This window comes from Eucyclogobius newberryi, unplaced genomic scaffold (assembly GCF_026437365.1).
Source record: "Eucyclogobius newberryi isolate DKJ021-1_F unplaced genomic scaffold, fEucNew1.0.hap1 SCAF_4, whole genome shotgun sequence".
NCBI classification, from domain to species: Eukaryota; Metazoa; Chordata; class Actinopteri; order Gobiiformes; family Gobiidae; genus Eucyclogobius; species Eucyclogobius newberryi.
This window is the reverse complement of record NW_027316056.1, coordinates 9,801,493-9,817,709: the sequence shown is the minus strand read 5'-3', so window position 1 is coordinate 9,817,709 and position 16,217 is coordinate 9,801,493. Positions and strand designations below refer to the sequence as shown.

The 16,217-nt window shown below is 44.5% G+C and overlaps 1 protein-coding gene across 2 annotated transcripts in view; it reads left to right on the top strand.

Annotated features, from left to right (window-relative positions):
* Positions 1-16,217, top strand: part of gpr179 (G protein-coupled receptor 179) — a 46,963-nt gene that overhangs the window by 5,474 nt on the left and 25,272 nt on the right. For both annotated transcript variants that reach the window (XM_072463270.1, XM_072463269.1), the window contains exon 3: positions 3,225-3,333. In XM_072463270.1, coding sequence (XP_072319371.1) covers positions 3,225-3,333 — 109 coding nt within the window. The remainder of the gene's footprint in view (positions 1-3,224; positions 3,334-16,217) is intronic.

Sequence of the window (16,217 nt, the reverse complement as noted above, 5' to 3'; positions counted from 1 at the left end):
TTTAATATGTTTTGATAATGAGGCATTTCAGTATAAATTTGAACAAAGTTGCACAAATTTAGGACATATTGAAAAAAATGGACGGGGCCAAGATTTTAATAATTATACATAACATAATATTTTGGGGGGATTATTTAGTATTTAAGTAAATTTCAGTAGATCTTACAGAAAATGTGTGTAATAATTCTAATTTTGACACATTTTATGGAGTTAAAAGGTTTATAAAGGCTTCTATTCAATCAGTCAAAATCTAGTTCAGTCCTAGATTGTAAAGTTTGGTGTATTAAGGGCTGAACTTTATGAGAGAAATATGCATTTTGAGAAAACTGCTTTTTGAAGTTACAATGTTGCATGTAAATGAATGCAAGTGGATTAGATGAAAGAATAACACATCTTTAGGCGCAGGTGATTTTTAGTTTTATGTTGAGAGAGCAAAATTACTAATAAAGGCCAACATTGTGCTTAAAATAATAATCTTATTGTTGTAATTAAAACTTAAACTTAAACAAGACAAATATTTACTCAGTGCCATTTAAGAAGAAGTCCAAATCAAAACTCTGCTCCAAATGTGTTTTTACCATCACATGCAGCTCTTGAATAAAGTCCAGGCAGAGCTCGAGTTTAAATAATAGATTCTTGATTCTATTAAATGTCTAAGTTCTAACCTCTGCATGTCTCAGGAAACATTTAAAAACACAGAAGAAACAAATCCCTATCAGCTTCCTGTCACTTTGTAAACACATATCATGTTATTAACATTAACACATTATGTTAATCTCTTAAGATCTAGTGTAAATTCAACTAACATAACATTTTTATTATAATATTAAGTCAACAGTATTTGAAATGTACTAAAATTTGGACTTGACTGAGTTTGCATGAGTTTTTAATTTAATAATAATCTTTTTACTAGTACTTCTCTGTAGCTGCAAGATCAAATCAAAATTGAAATTAGCAAGTTGCAATGACTGTAATTATTTACGTAACATATTTCTCATTGTGAACAAGTAATTATCCGTTCTTATAATGTATAAAGAAATGCTAACCATAGTTTCAAACTCCACAAATATGAGATTCTTGTATTACCATAGTTTAGGACCAGGGTTTATTGAAAAAACTGGCCATTTCTGTCACACGAAAGACCGTGATGTTATTGAAATACATTTAGTTTCTCTTAAGTTAGTTTATGGCCCTGAATGTGTTGAACATTTAAACTCAAACCCAAACTAAATCCAAATCGCAACTCGGATTGTAATGGCAATGCATTTGAGAAAAAACACAGTTAGATATTTTACTGCTTCTTCTTTCTCAACATAATTAATTTGCATGAACTACTGTGAGTGAGTGCAGTTTGGACCGTGGAGAAACTTTATAGCAGTTTAGAAAGGTTTTTACCAGCAACACTTTTAGTCGAGTATTGGCTTTGTTAACACTGCGGTTTGTTGTTTGACTTTTCTTTTTCTTTTCTTTTTTTAAGATTTTGTTGCCCATAAGCTTTATCGACAGGAAAGTACTGTGTGAAATGGGGAACATGTTGTAAATTGTCAGAGTCGGGAATCAAACTCACGACACTGAGGCCGACTCTGCGTATGCTTGGCATATGTGTGCTGTGGCTTAACTACTCAACCACCGGGAAGCACAGAGTCATACGTTTCAAGGCCTTACAGCGTTCAAGGCCTTTATTCTGTAGCTGTGGCTCCGCTCTCATTTGTGCTCAGTCACATTTCCTGCTGCAAATAAAAGAGAAGTTTGATTGATTCTTTTAGAAAATGGTGAGTGAAAAACTGAAATGCCATCATTTATTTTAGCTTAATGTTTCCTGTAAGTTCACTGCTCAGACCATTTTTTTTCAGTCAGCAGTCGACCTGTTGCTTCACTTTTCTTTTCAAACCTGATTAATCATAATCAGGTTTGTTCTTAAAAACATTAACCATCCCATGATGGTCAATGCAAATTCGACAGAGGAGGCAGGTCTCTGAGCAATATTACACCAACTAGATTATTGTTGCAGTAAAAATAAATGTCATACATATTTTTGATGGATTTTCTGAAGTGGTTAACCTAACTATGAAGAAGTAATGACCTAAGTAAACGTATTGAAGAAAAATATTCAGTTGTAGTCACTGTTTGTAGGACACTGTTTTAGAAAAATAAGACATTTCGACTCTCATCCAAGATTCTCAATCTGTGGATCTAGTCCAGTGGTCGACAACCCACGCGGCTCTTTAGCGCCTCCTAGTGGCCCGGAGCTTTTTCAAAAATATATTTAAAGGTCCCATAACATGCAAAATCGACTTTTCAGAGCTTTTAACCTTCTTACATTGCTATTTGTGCTTCATTTTGATTGATTCCCGCAGTTTTTAGCTATAGTACAGACTATCTCCTTTCCGCGGATCTCCAAACTGACGGGCGGTGGGGCAAGACCGCGTCATAACCCCAGGCACGCGTCACCATCCCCCCTCACCCCCCCTCATCACATCAGATCGCTCTTCACAAGGGTGGGGGCGAATATCAAACCAAGCCGTTTGCATTTCCTGGTTGGTGAGGGGGTCCAAGGTCTGGGTGATATTTCTTAACTATTATGTTAAGGGTGTTGCACAACCCTTATTATTATCAACTATACACTTAGGATAGACTACGAAACGTGAAAAAAGCATGTTATGGCACCTTTAAATGAAACTAAATGGGGAGGATATATTTGTTGTTTTAATATGGTTTCTGTAGAAGGACAAACATGAAGCAAACATTCTTAACGTTTTCAAATGCTGTAAAAATGTTTGTAATAAATATTAAATTACAAAATTTCTGTCAAAGAAGATTTGCGTCATAGCTTGCGACACAAGGGGTGCAGTGCAGCGCACGTGGGCAGGGCAGCTTTTGTAAACAAACCGTAATGAAAGATAGCTGATGATAACTGAGGATTCAAGGAAGAATGAATTGCTTTCATTGCCAATGCGGAAGGATTGTCTGCATGTTTGCTTTGTAATGAGAAGTTGTCAAATATCAAAAAGAGTCATTTGGAAATACATTTCCTGGATGACATGAAGGATTCAGACAGTGAAGGAAAGAGACATTAAAATGCATTATCACCAATCGGCAAATCAAGGACGTTAATTCAGCTCCAACATACTCGATTGCCTGTGATGAGTCGTGTGACTTTGATTTCAGTTACATCAGTATTACATGAACTATTACATGAATGTGTAACTTTTTTTATGTGACAGAGGTGTGATTCGAGTGGACGTGAACATTCAGGACATCGATGTGGACCAGTGCGCCGCAGGAAACAGCTGGTTCGCCGACACTCACCAGTGTAACCGCACTAGTATGGAGGTATGAATGCTGTATGATCACACTGTATGATCACACAAAACATTATGAATGCTCTACTATGATCAGACAAAACATTATGAATGCTCTACTATGATCAGACAAAACATTATGAACAATGTTCAGGCAAAACATTATAAACAATGAGCCGACAAATTGACATCCAGTGTTTTTTATTGCCTTTTTGTTTTTGCCAGATAAAGAGATTAGGCAAGTCAAGGCAAGTTTATTTGTAGAGCACAATTCGTACATAAGACAATTCAAAGTGCTTCACACAACACGAAAAAATTACAATATAAACAACAAAAGAGTGCAAATAAAATCCTTTCAGTCAATGCACAGCTAAACAAAAAAATCTGTGGTCCAAAGACTGATATCATCGTCTTTGGTCCACAGAAACAAAGAGAAAGTGTTTGCAGTCACCTCCAGTGTCTCGCTCTAAAACCTACAAATCAGAGGTAATAATGGACTTCAATGGACTTGAATTCTAACAGCCACGTCAAATCAATAACATCAGCAGCTTTTTACCATCTAAAAAACATTGCCAAAATCAAAGTATAGTGTCTAAACCAGATTTGGAAAGACTTATCCAAACGAGCTGTAAAACAGCTGCAGTACATCCAGAACGCTGCTGCTCGGGTCCTGACCAGAACCAGGAAGTACCATCACATTAGTCCTGACTAGAACCAGAAAGTACCATCACATTAGTCCTGTTCTCTGGTCTCTGCACTGCCCCCTGTAGCTCAGAGAAGAGACTTTAAAGCAGCTCTGCTTGTGTACAAGTCTCTTCATGGCCTAGCACCAAAGTACATGGCAGACATGTTAGTGCCATGTAGAGCAACGAACGCCAAATCAAGACGTTTAACATTCTGTTGAACAAAAAGGACCAGCAGGGCAGTAGGAAAGAGACAGACGGATTGGAGACCAGCAAAAACAATTGTATCAAGAACCTATCAGATGTGGACTGTCTCAGGCAGAAAAGGACGTGCTCTCGAAAGGTCTCAATTTTTCGATTACTTCTAAACACATCCCTACAGAAGACTACATCACAGCCACAGAAACAGCCATTAGGAACAACAAGATGACAGAAATGAATCCTGCAGACCTGAGGTTACGAGTCACAGCTACTCTGAAGAGTGCCAAATCGCCTCCTTCAAATTTCACATCTGAAGAGAGGAAAGCACTTTCAGCACTACAAAAAGATCACAGCATTAACATCCTTCCAGCGGACAAGGAATGCTGCACTGTGATCCTCAACACAGCTGATTATGAAGCCAAAGTCCACAGCCTCCTCGAGGACACGACCACATTTGAAAACGTTTGAAAAGAGATCCGACCAGTGGCTACAAGAAGAAAGTGATAGACTGTTAACAAAAGCTTGAGAAAGAGGTGATAGACAGGCCTCTGTACTACAGACTATATCCTGAGGAAGCTATTCCATGCATTTATGGCCTCCCAAAAATCCACAAAAGGGAGGTTCCAATCAGACCCATTGTGTGTAACACGGACTCCATCACATACTATGTGGCCAAGCATTTAACAACCATCTTGGCACCATTGGTGGGGAACTCGCTACATCATGCAGAAAACACACATCATATTGTGGACAAAGTGAAGCATCTCCAATTGGACCCAGATGACCTCATGGTTTCATATGATGTCGTGTCCCTGTTCACCTGCATACCGACCTCAGGCAGTAGCAGCGGTGAGGACCAGACTGCAGGAAGTCACCATCAGTCCAGATGACTACAACTGAATTTTGTTCTACTATGGAACACTCCTGGACAAATGAGGGATTACACCGACAGTGCCATATGAACCATATCGGACTCCGAGGACCTCAGGGACCGGCCTCTTGCTGGTGCCCAGAGTCAGGACTAAACAATGTTCAAATCTAAGCTAAAAACAGTTTTGTTTAGCTGTGCATATGACTGAAATGATTTTCTTTGCACTCTTATCTTTTATTTCCTAAACTGCTTGTGATTTCTGTCATGTCTTTTTGATTTTAAGGATATTTTTCCTGTTGTGTGAAGCACTTTGAATTGCCTTGTGTATGAATAGTGCTCTACAAATAAACTTGCCTTGTCTTGCCTTTATCCTTGCGCTCTATCTGCTTGGCCTGATGGTACTCACTTTTTCCCTGACCGAAGAATTCTCCAGGGCGCCTTCTGCTTATTTTGAACCATTTTAACTTGGAGCAATGTTGTCCAGAACATTCAAACTCAAGAAACACAAGAAACAGAGTTCAACAAATAATTTACATTAGAACATGAGACATTTTCCAAATTGATCATATCCATAAAAAGGGCTCCTTTGCTGTCATTGACATGTCTCCTCCGAACAATTGCAGGACCAGCTGGTGGTTTGGGAAAAACAGACGGAATGATCAGACAGAGCAGCATCGACCACTTAGACATTTGAAATATGAACCCCCTTTGTATTTAGAAGATCCAGATTGTGCCCTCTGCTGTGGGTTCTTACGCACTGAGTAAGACCAAAGGTTTCAAGGACAGCATCAAGTTCTTGATTTGATCAAAGTCTGTGCATACAACATGGAGAGTATCTCAGTAAAATTATCAATAATATAATTACTTGGATAAAACAATGAAGAGTATGGGTGGAGGCTCCATTTTAAAGGATACATATACCATTGCATACATTTTCTACTGGTCTCAGTTTCCCCTGGTCTCAGTTTCCCCTGGTCTCAGTTTCCTCTGGTCTCAGTTTCCTCTGGTCTCTGTTTCCTCTGGTCTCAGTTTCCTCTGGTCTCTGTTTCCTCTGGTCTCAGTTTCCTCTGGTCTCAGTTTCCTCTGGTCTCAGTTTCCTCTGGTCTCTGTTTCCTCTGGTCTCAGTTTCCTCTGGTCTCAGTTTCCCATGTCTCTGTTTCCTCTGGACTCAGTTTCCTCTGGTCTCAGTTTCCCCTGGCCTTAGTTTCCTCTGGTCTCAGTTTCCTCTGGTCTCAGTTTCCCCTGGTCTCAGTTTCCCCTGGTCTCAGTTTCCTCTGGTCTCAGTTTCCCCTGGTCTCAGTTTCCCCTGGTCTCAGTTTCCCCTGGTCTCAGTTTCCCCTGGTCTCAGTTTCCTCTGGTCTCAGTTTCCCCTGGTCTCTGTTTCCTCTGGTCTCTGTTTCCTCTGGTCTCAGTTTCCTCTGGTCTCAGTTTCCCCTGGTCTCTGTTTCCTCTGGTCTCTGTTTCCTCTGGTCTCAGTTTCCTCTGGTCTCTGTTTCCTCTGGTCTCAGTTTTCTCTGGTCTCAGTTTCCTCTGGTCTCAGTTTCCCCTGGTCTCAGTTTCCCCTGGTCTCAGTTTCCCCTGGTCTCAGTTTCCTCTGGTCTCTGTTTCCTCTGGTCTCAGTTTCCTCTGGTCTTAGTTTCCTCTGGTCTCAGTTTCCCCTGGTCTCAGTTTCCCCTGGTCTCAGTTTCCCCTGGTCTCAGTTTCCTCTGGTCTCAGTTTCCTCTGGTCTCAGTTTCCCCTGGTCTCAGTTTCCCCTGGTCTCAGTTTCCTCTGGTCTCTGTTTCCTCTGGTCTCAGTTTCCGCTGGTCTCAGTTTCCTCTGGTCTCAGTTTCCTCTGGTCTCAGTTTCCCCATGTCTCAGTTTCCTCTGGTCTCAGTTTCCTCTGGTCTCAGTTTCCTCTGGTCTCTGTTTCCCCTGGTCTCAGTTTCCTCTGGTCTCAGTTTCCCCTGGTCTCAGTTTCCTCTGGTCTCAGTTTCCTCTGGACTCAGTTTCCTCTGGTCTCAGTTTCCTCTGGTCTCTGTTTCCTCTGTTCTCAGTTTCCTCTGGTCTCAGTTTCCTCTGGTCTCTGTTTCCCCTGGTCTCAGTTTCCCCTGGTCTCAGTTTCCTCTGGTCTCAGTTTCCTCTGGTCTCAGTTTCCTCTGGTCTCAGTTTCCCCATGTCTCAGTTTCCTCTGGTCTCAGTTTCCTCTGGTCTCAGTTTCCTCTGGTCTCTGTTTCCCCTGGTCTCAGTTTCCTCTGGTCTCAGTTTCCCCTGGTCTCAGTTTCCTCTGGTCTCAGTTTCCTCTGGACTCAGTTTCCTCTGGTCTCAGTTTCCTCTGGTCTCTGTTTCCTCTGTTCTCAGTTTCCTCTGGTCTCAGTTTCCTCTGGTCTCAGTTTCCCCTGGTCTCAGTTTCCTCTGGTCTCAGTTTCCCCATGTCTCAGTTTCCTCTGGTCTCTGTTTCCCCTGGTCTCAGTTTCCCCTGGTCTCAGTTTCCTCTGGTCTCAGTTTCCCCATGTCTCAGTTTCCTCTGGTCTCAGTTTCCTCTGGTCTCAGTTTCCCCTGGTCTCAGTTTCCTCTGGTCTCAGTTTCCCCATGTCTCAGTTTCTTCAGGTCTCAGTTTCCTCTGGTCTCAGTTTCCCCTGATCTCAGTTTCCTCTGGTCTCAGTTTCCCCTGGTCTCAGTTTCCTCTGGTCTCAGTTTCCTCTGGTCTCTGTTTCCTCTGGTCTCAGTTTCCTCTGGTCTCAGTTTCCTCTGGTCTCAGTTTCCTCTGGTCTCTGTTTCCCCTGGTCTCAGTTTCCTCTGGTCTCAGTTTCCTCTGGTCTCAGTTTCCTCTGGTCTCAGTTTCCTCTGGTCTCAGTTTCCTCTGGTCTCAGTTTCCCCTGGTCTCAGTTTCCTCTGGTCTCAGGTTCCTCTGGTCTCAGTTTCCTCTGGTCTCAGTTTCCTCTGGTCTCAGTTTCCCCTGGTCTCAGTTTCCTCTGGTCTCAGTTTCCTCTGGTCTCAGTTTCCCCATGTCTCAGTTTCCTCTGGTCTCAGTTTCCTCTGGTCTCAGTTTCCTTTGGTCTCAGTTTCCCCTGGTCTCAGTTTCCCCTGGTCTCAGTTTCCTCTGGTCTCTGTTTCCTCTGGTCTCAGTTTCCGCTGGTCTCAGTTTCCTCTGGTCTCAGTTTCCTCTGGTCTCAGTTTCCCCATGTCTCAGTTTCCTCTGGTCTCAGTTTCCTCTGGTCTCAGTTTCCTCTGGTCTCTGTTTCCCCTGGTCTCAGTTTCCTCTGGTCTCAGTTTCCCCTGGTCTCAGTTTCCTCTGGTCTCAGTTTCCTCTGGACTCAGTTTCCTCTGGTCTCAGTTTCCTCTGGTCTCTGTTTCCTCTGTTCTCAGTTTCCTCTGGTCTCAGTTTCCTCTGGTCTCTGTTTCCCCTGGTCTCAGTTTCCCCTGGTCTCAGTTTCCTCTGGTCTCAGTTTCCTCTGGTCTCAGTTTCCTCTGGTCTCAGTTTCCCCATGTCTCAGTTTCCTCTGGTCTCAGTTTCCTCTGGTCTCAGTTTCCTCTGGTCTCTGTTTCCCCTGGTCTCAGTTTCCTCTGGTCTCAGTTTCCCCTGGTCTCAGTTTCCTCTGGTCTCAGTTTCCTCTGGACTCAGTTTCCTCTGGTCTCAGTTTCCTCTGGTCTCTGTTTCCTCTGTTCTCAGTTTCCTCTGGTCTCAGTTTCCTCTGGTCTCAGTTTCCCCTGGTCTCAGTTTCCTCTGGTCTCAGTTTCCCCATGTCTCAGTTTCCTCTGGTCTCTGTTTCCCCTGGTCTCAGTTTCCCCTGGTCTCAGTTTCCTCTGGTCTCAGTTTCCCCATGTCTCAGTTTCCTCTGGTCTCAGTTTCCTCTGGTCTCAGTTTCCCCTGGTCTCAGTTTCCTCTGGTCTCAGTTTCCCCATGTCTCAGTTTCTTCAGGTCTCAGTTTCCTCTGGTCTCAGTTTCCCCTGATCTCAGTTTCCTCTGGTCTCAGTTTCCCCTGGTCTCAGTTTCCTCTGGTCTCAGTTTCCTCTGGTCTCTGTTTCCTCTGGTCTCAGTTTCCTCTGGTCTCAGTTTCCTCTGGTCTCAGTTTCCTCTGGTCTCTGTTTCCCCTGGTCTCAGTTTCCTCTGGTCTCAGTTTCCTCTGGTCTCAGTTTCCTCTGGTCTCAGTTTCCTCTGGTCTCAGTTTCCTCTGGTCTCAGTTTCCCCTGGTCTCAGTTTCCTCTGGTCTCAGGTTCCTCTGGTCTCAGTTTCCTCTGGTCTCAGTTTCCTCTGGTCTCAGTTTCCCCTGGTCTCAGTTTCCTCTGGTCTCAGTTTCCTCTGGTCTCAGTTTCCCCATGTCTCAGTTTCCTCTGGTCTCAGTTTCCTCTGGTCTCAGTTTCCTCTGGTCTCTGTTTCCCCTGGTCTCAGTTTCCTCTGGTCTCAGTTTCCCCTGGTCTCAGTTTCCTCTGGTCTCAGTTTCCTCTGGTCTCAGTTTCCTCTGGTCTCAGTTTCCTCTGGTCTCAGTTTCCTCTGGTCTCAGTTTTCTCTGGTCTCTGTTTCCTCTGGTCTCAGTTTCCTCTGGTCTCAGTTTCCCCTGGTCTCAGTTTCCCCATTTCTCAGTTTCCTCTGGTCTCAGTTTCCTCTGGTCTCAGTTTCCTCTGGTCTCAGTTTCCCCTGGTCTCAGTTTCCCCATGTCTCAGTTTCCTCAGGTCTCAGTTTCCTCTGGTCTCTGTTTCCGCTGGTCTCAGTTTCCTCTGGTCTCAGTTTCCTCAGGTCTCAGTTTCCTCTGGTCTCAGTTTCCCCTGGTCTCAGTTTCCCCTGGTCTCAGTTTCCTCTGGTCTCAGTTTCCTCTGGTCTCAGTTTCCCCTGGTCTCAGTTTCCCCTGGTCTCAGTTTCCTCTGGTCTCTGTTTCCTCTGGTCTCAGTTTCCGCTGGTCTCAGTTTCCTCTGGTCTCTGTTTCCTCTGGTCTCAGTTTCCTCTGGTCTCTGTTTCCTCTGGTCTCAGTTTCCTCTGGTCTCAGTTTCCTCTGGTCTCAGTTTCCCCTGGTCTCTGTTTCCTCTGGACTCAGTTTCCTCTGGTCTCAGTTTCCTCTGGACTCAGTTTCCTCTGGTCTCAGTTTCCTCTGGTCTCAGTTTCCCCTGGTCTCTGTTTCCTCTGGACTCAGTTTCCCCTGGTCTCTGTTTCCCCTGGTCTCAGTTTCCTCTGGTCTCAGTTTCCTCTGGTCTCAGTTTCCCCATGTCTCAGTTTCCTCTGGTCTCAGTTTCCTCAGGTCTCAGTTTCCTCTGGTCTCAGTTTCCCCTGGTCTCAGTTTCCTCTGGTCTCAGTTTCCCCATGTCTCAGTTTCCTCTGGTCTCAGTTTCCTCTGGTCTCTGTTTCCCCTGGTCTCTGTTTCCTCTGGTCTCAGTTTCCCGATGTCTCAGTTTCCTCTGGTCTCAGTTTCCTCTGGTCTCTGTTTCCCCTGGTCTCTGTTTCCTCTGGTCTCAGTTTCCCCTGGTCTCAGTTTCCTCTGGTCTCAGTTTCCCCTGGTCTCAGTTTCCTCTGGTCTCAGTTTCCTCTGGTCTCTGTTTCCTCTGGTCTCAGTTTCCTCTGGTCTCAGTTTCCTCTGGTCTCAGTTTCCCCTGGTCTCAGTTTCCTCTGGTCTCAGTTTCCTCTGGTCTCAGTTTCCTCTGGTTTCAGTTTCCTCTGGTCTCAGTTTCCTCTGGTCTCAGTTTCCTCTGGTCTCAGTTTCCCCTGGTCTCAGTTTCCTCTGGTCTCAGTTTCCTCTGGTCTCAGTTTCCCCTGGTCTCAGTTTCCCCTGGTCTCAGTTTCCTCTGGTCTCAGTTTCCTCTGGTCTCAGTTTCCCCTGGTCTCAGTTTCCTCTGGTCTCAGTTTCCTCTGGTCTCAGTTTCCTCTGGTCTCAGTTTCCCCTGGTCTCAGTTTCCTCTGGTCTCAGGTTCCTCTGGTCTCAGTTTCCTCTGGTCTCAGTTTCCTCTGGTCTCAGTTTCCCCTGGTCTCAGTTTCCTCTGGTCTCAGTTTCCTCTGGTCTCAGTTTCCCCATGTCTCAGTTTCCTCTGGTCTCAGTTTCCTCTGGTCTCAGTTTCCTCTGGTCTCTGTTTCCCCTGGTCTCAGTTTCCTCTGGTCTCAGTTTCCCCTGGTCTCAGTTTCCCCTGGTCTCTGTTTCCTCTGGACTCAGTTTCCCCTGGTCTCTGTTTCCCCTGGTCTCAGTTTCCTCTGGTCTCAGTTTCCTCTGGTCTCAGTTTCCCCATGTCTCAGTTTCCTCAGGTCTCAGTTTCCTCTGGTCTCTGTTTCCGCTGGTCTCAGTTTCCTCTGGTCTCAGTTTCCTCAGGTCTCAGTTTCCTCTGGTCTCAGTTTCCCCTGGTCTCAGTTTCCCCTGGTCTCAGTTTCCTCTGGTCTCAGTTTCCTCTGGTCTCAGTTTCCCCTGGTCTCAGTTTCCCCTGGTCTCAGTTTCCTCTGGTCTCTGTTTCCTCTGGTCTCAGTTTCCGCTGGTCTCAGTTTCCTCTGGTCTCTGTTTCCTCTGGTCTCAGTTTCCTCTGGTCTCTGTTTCCTCTGGTCTCAGTTTCCTCTGGTCTCAGTTTCCTCTGGTCTCAGTTTCCCCTGGTCTCTGTTTCCTCTGGACTCAGTTTCCTCTGGTCTCAGTTTCCTCTGGACTCAGTTTCCTCTGGTCTCAGTTTCCTCTGGTCTCAGTTTCCCCTGGTCTCTGTTTCCTCTGGACTCAGTTTCCCCTGGTCTCTGTTTCCCCTGGTCTCAGTTTCCTCTGGTCTCAGTTTCCTCTGGTCTCAGTTTCCCCATGTCTCAGTTTCCTCTGGTCTCAGTTTCCTCAGGTCTCAGTTTCCTCTGGTCTCAGTTTCCCCTGGTCTCAGTTTCCTCTGGTCTCAGTTTCCCCATGTCTCAGTTTCCTCTGGTCTCAGTTTCCTCTGGTCTCTGTTTCCCCTGGTCTCTGTTTCCTCTGGTCTCAGTTTCCCGATGTCTCAGTTTCCTCTGGTCTCAGTTTCCTCTGGTCTCTGTTTCTCCTGGTCTCTGTTTCCTCTGGTCTCAGTTTCCCCTGGTCTCAGTTTCCTCTGGTCTCAGTTTCCCCTGGTCTCAGTTTCCTCTGGTCTCAGTTTCCTCTGGTCTCTGTTTCCTCTGGTCTCAGTTTCCTCTGGTCTCAGTTTCCTCTGGTCTCAGTTTCCCCTGGTCTCAGTTTCCTCTGGTCTCAGTTTCCTCTGGTCTCAGTTTCCTCTGGTTTCAGTTTCCTCTGGTCTCAGTTTCCTCTGGTCTCAGTTTCCTCTGGTCTCAGTTTCCCCTGGTCTCAGTTTCCTCTGGTCTCAGTTTCCTCTGGTCTCAGTTTCCCCTGGTCTCAGTTTCCCCTGGTCTCAGTTTCCTCTGGTCTCAGTTTCCTCTGGTCTCAGTTTCCCCTGGTCTCAGTTTCCTCTGGTCTCAGTTTCCTCTGGTCTCAGTTTCCTCTGGTCTCAGTTTCCCCTGGTCTCAGTTTCCTCTGGTCTCAGGTTCCTCTGGTCTCAGTTTCCTCTGGTCTCAGTTTCCTCTGGTCTCAGTTTCCCCTGGTCTCAGTTTCCTCTGGTCTCAGTTTCCTCTGGTCTCAGTTTCCCCATGTCTCAGTTTCCCCTGGTCTCAGTTTCCTCTGGTCTCAGTTTCCTCTGGTCTCTGTTTCCCCTGGTCTCAGTTTCCTCTGGTCTCAGTTTCCCCTGGTCTCAGTTTCCTCTGGTCTCAGTTTCCCCATGTCTCAGTTTCCTCTGGTCTCAGTTTCCGCTGGTCTCAGTTTCCTCTGGTCTCTGTTTCCTCTGGTCTCAGTTTCCTCTGGTCTCTGTTTCCTCTGGTCTCAGTTTCCTCTGGTCTCTGTTTCCTCTGGTCTCAGTTTCCGCTGGTCTCAGTTTCCTCTGGTCTCTGTTTCCTCTGGTCTCAGTTTCCTCTGGTCTCTGTTTCCTCTGGTCTCAGTTTCCTCTGGTCTCAGTTTCCTCTGGTCTCAGTTTCCCCTGGTCTCTGTTTCCTCTGGACTCAGTTTCCTCTGGTCTCAGTTTCCTCTGGACTCAGTTTCCTCTGGTCTCAGTTTCCTCTGGTCTCAGTTTCCCCTGGTCTCTGTTTCCTCTGGACTCAGTTTCCCCTGGTCTCTGTTTCCCCTGGTCTCAGTTTCCTCTGGTCTCAGTTTCCTCTGGTCTCAGTTTCCCCATGTCTCAGTTTCCTCTGGTCTCAGTTTCCTCAGGTCTCAGTTTCCTCTGGTCTCAGTTTCCCCTGGTCTCAGTTTCCTCTGGTCTCAGTTTCCCCATGTCTCAGTTTCCTCTGGTCTCAGTTTCCTCTGGTCTCTGTTTCCCCTGGTCTCTGTTTCCTCTGGTCTCAGTTTCCCGATGTCTCAGTTTCCTCTGGTCTCAGTTTCCTCTGGTCTCTGTTTCCCCTGGTCTCTGTTTCCTCTGGTCTCAGTTTCCCCTGGTCTCAGTTTCCTCTGGTCTCAGTTTCCCCTGGTCTCAGTTTCCTCTGGTCTCAGTTTCCTCTGGTCTCTGTTTCCTCTGGTCTCAGTTTCCTCTGGTCTCAGTTTCCTCTGGTCTCAGTTTCCTCTGGTCTCAGTTTCCTCTGGTCTCAGTTTCCCCTGGTCTCAGTTTCCTCTGGTCTCAGTTTCCTCTGGTCTCAGTTTCCTCTGGTTTCAGTTTCCTCTGGTCTCAGTTTCCTCTGGTCTCAGTTTCCCCTGGTCTCAGTTTCCTCTGGTCTCAGTTTCCCCTGGTCTCAGTTTCCTCTGGTCTCAGTTTCCTCTGGTCTCTGTTTCCTCTGGTCTCAGTTTCCTCTGGTCTCAGTTTCCTCTGGTCTCAGTTTCCTCTGGTCTCAGTTTCCTCTGGTCTCAGTTTCCCCTGGTCTCAGTTTCCTCTGGTCTCAGTTTCCTCTGGTCTCAGTTTCCTCTGGTTTCAGTTTCCCCTGGTCTCAGTTTCCTCTGGTCTCAGTTTCCTCTGGTCTCAGTTTCCTCTGGTCTCAGTTTCCTCTGGTTTCAGTTTCCTCTGGTCTCAGTTTCCTCTGGTCTCAGTTTCCTCTGGTCTCAGTTTCCTCTGGTCTCAGTTTCCTCTGGTCTCAGTTTCCCCTGGTCTCAGTTTCCCCTGGTCTCAGTTTCCCCTGGTCTCAGTTTCCTCTGGTCTCAGTTTCCTCTGGTCTCAGTTTTCTCTCCCCCTGCAGCCACAGACGCAGCCTGGTTAAAGGCTGATGGCGGAGGGCAGTGATGATCTGATGGATTAAGGTTTAATCCAGAGTCTGACACACTTCTGACTGAACAAGAACAGTCTCCCGAAAACACCAGATCCATGGCTCAACTCACAATGGTCGAACTACCACTGAAAACACAGAAAACCAAGGCAAAAGCGCAAGCCTTTTAATTACATGTCCTTTTGCGGCTTATACTTTTCTCGAGTGACTGGATTTTCAGTGTTTTTTGCCGTTTGATCCTTGAGCAGAGCAACCACTTTTACTGATTGAAAAACCTTGAGGACAAAGTCACATCTTCGTTTCAGTTCTACAACCACAGTTTGAGAACAATTTATTTATTTTAATAGTCCTTTGTTTTATTGTGGGGGCTTTGCTGACACTGATGAATAGAAATACCGGTAGTAATGTGTGAAATGTTTTTGTGAATGTTATTCTGTGTTCATACTGCATAATAAGGACATTCACTAAGTGTTCATAATGTTATTTCTTGAACATTGACATTAACTCAGTATATCAATCTAAATTATTTGGAGAAGATTCCAATGACATTATAGTAATCCATCAGAAATGTGCTAAAATGTCAAAGGTATCTATAACATTTACCTTTTAAGTGCCATTATACTTTTGTTTGTAAGATACTGTTTAAATCACTCTTAATGCAATAACAATCACTGGATACTTAAAACACAAAACCTCTGAAATCGAGAATGATACAAGATTTGGCTGGTTCTTGTCGTTTAGTCGATTGATTCATTGTGTCTTAGTCAACCAAACTAATTATTTTAATATTATTATGAGGAATCATGTGCACACAAAGCAGAAAAGAGAAAGGGGAGTGACTCGGCAGTTCTTCTCTGTGTACAAAGTTGTTTTTGCGGGACATAATGAGAGCCAGACTACTGTGTTATTCTTTTATCTATTTACTGACTTATTTATTTATTTATTAACCTTTATTAAACTGTTACGAACCCATTGAGATCGAGACCTCTTTTTCAAGGCTGACCTGGGGCAAAGTGAAAAATATGACAGCACACAAACATTTACACAATGAAGAGACATTTGAGAACAAACAAAAAGAGATTTAACACAGTTAAAAGCACAGACTACTTACTTTCTTTGTTATTTTTATATCGAAAACCCTTAAACAAGCATTGATGTCCAATACAGTATCGTTTCCTGTTTTAGTCCATTTTAGATTGTCTAGTTGAAGCATTTGCGTTACACATTACCCTAAAATGTTTTATAATCTTCAAAAAAGAAAAAGGCATTGGCTAGCCCTATTTCAATGTGAATTTTCAATTAAGATAACTGATAGAAAAGAAAATGTCTCTTCAAATAATATTTAAAAGGCAAACTAACAGAAAACAAACTGACTGCTGGTTATTTGTCTGAAATAAAGGTTGATCAGGCCGTATAATGTATCCCATATGTAATCAAATGTCAGAAATGTGCTAAAATGCTCCTGTAAATGCTGTAAGTATCTATAACATTTGCCATTTAAGTGCCATTACACTTTTGTATGTAAGATACTGTAAGTTTAAATTAAATTGCTCATAATGCTATTGCAACCACTGAATCATTAAAACACACAATCTCTGACATCCAGAATTATACAGAATTTGGCTGGTTATTTGTCATTTAGTCGATTAATTCATAGTGTCTTGGTGTCTACCAAATGTGTTATAATAATTCATTTTATAAACCTGAAGCGAGGAGTTTACGGGAAAAAGTTAGGGAACAATTTCAATAATTGAATGTGGCACAAAAAAACTGATCAGAACTATTTTTTACTATGAAATGATCACCCATGTGTCAGAGCTTTCCCTTTGGCTGCCCTGGTAATGTCTCTGATATGTACCGGTAAATAAAGCTGACTACAGCAAAACAAAAGCCCTCATTTCCTTATAACCACAAACATATACTGAGGCTGAAACACTTCTACACCAAAAGGCCATGGACAGTTTAATCCTATGGTTAATGTCAATGCTAGTGTGTGCATTAGCCTAGTGCCGCTTCAGTTCTGTGTGAGTGAACCTGGA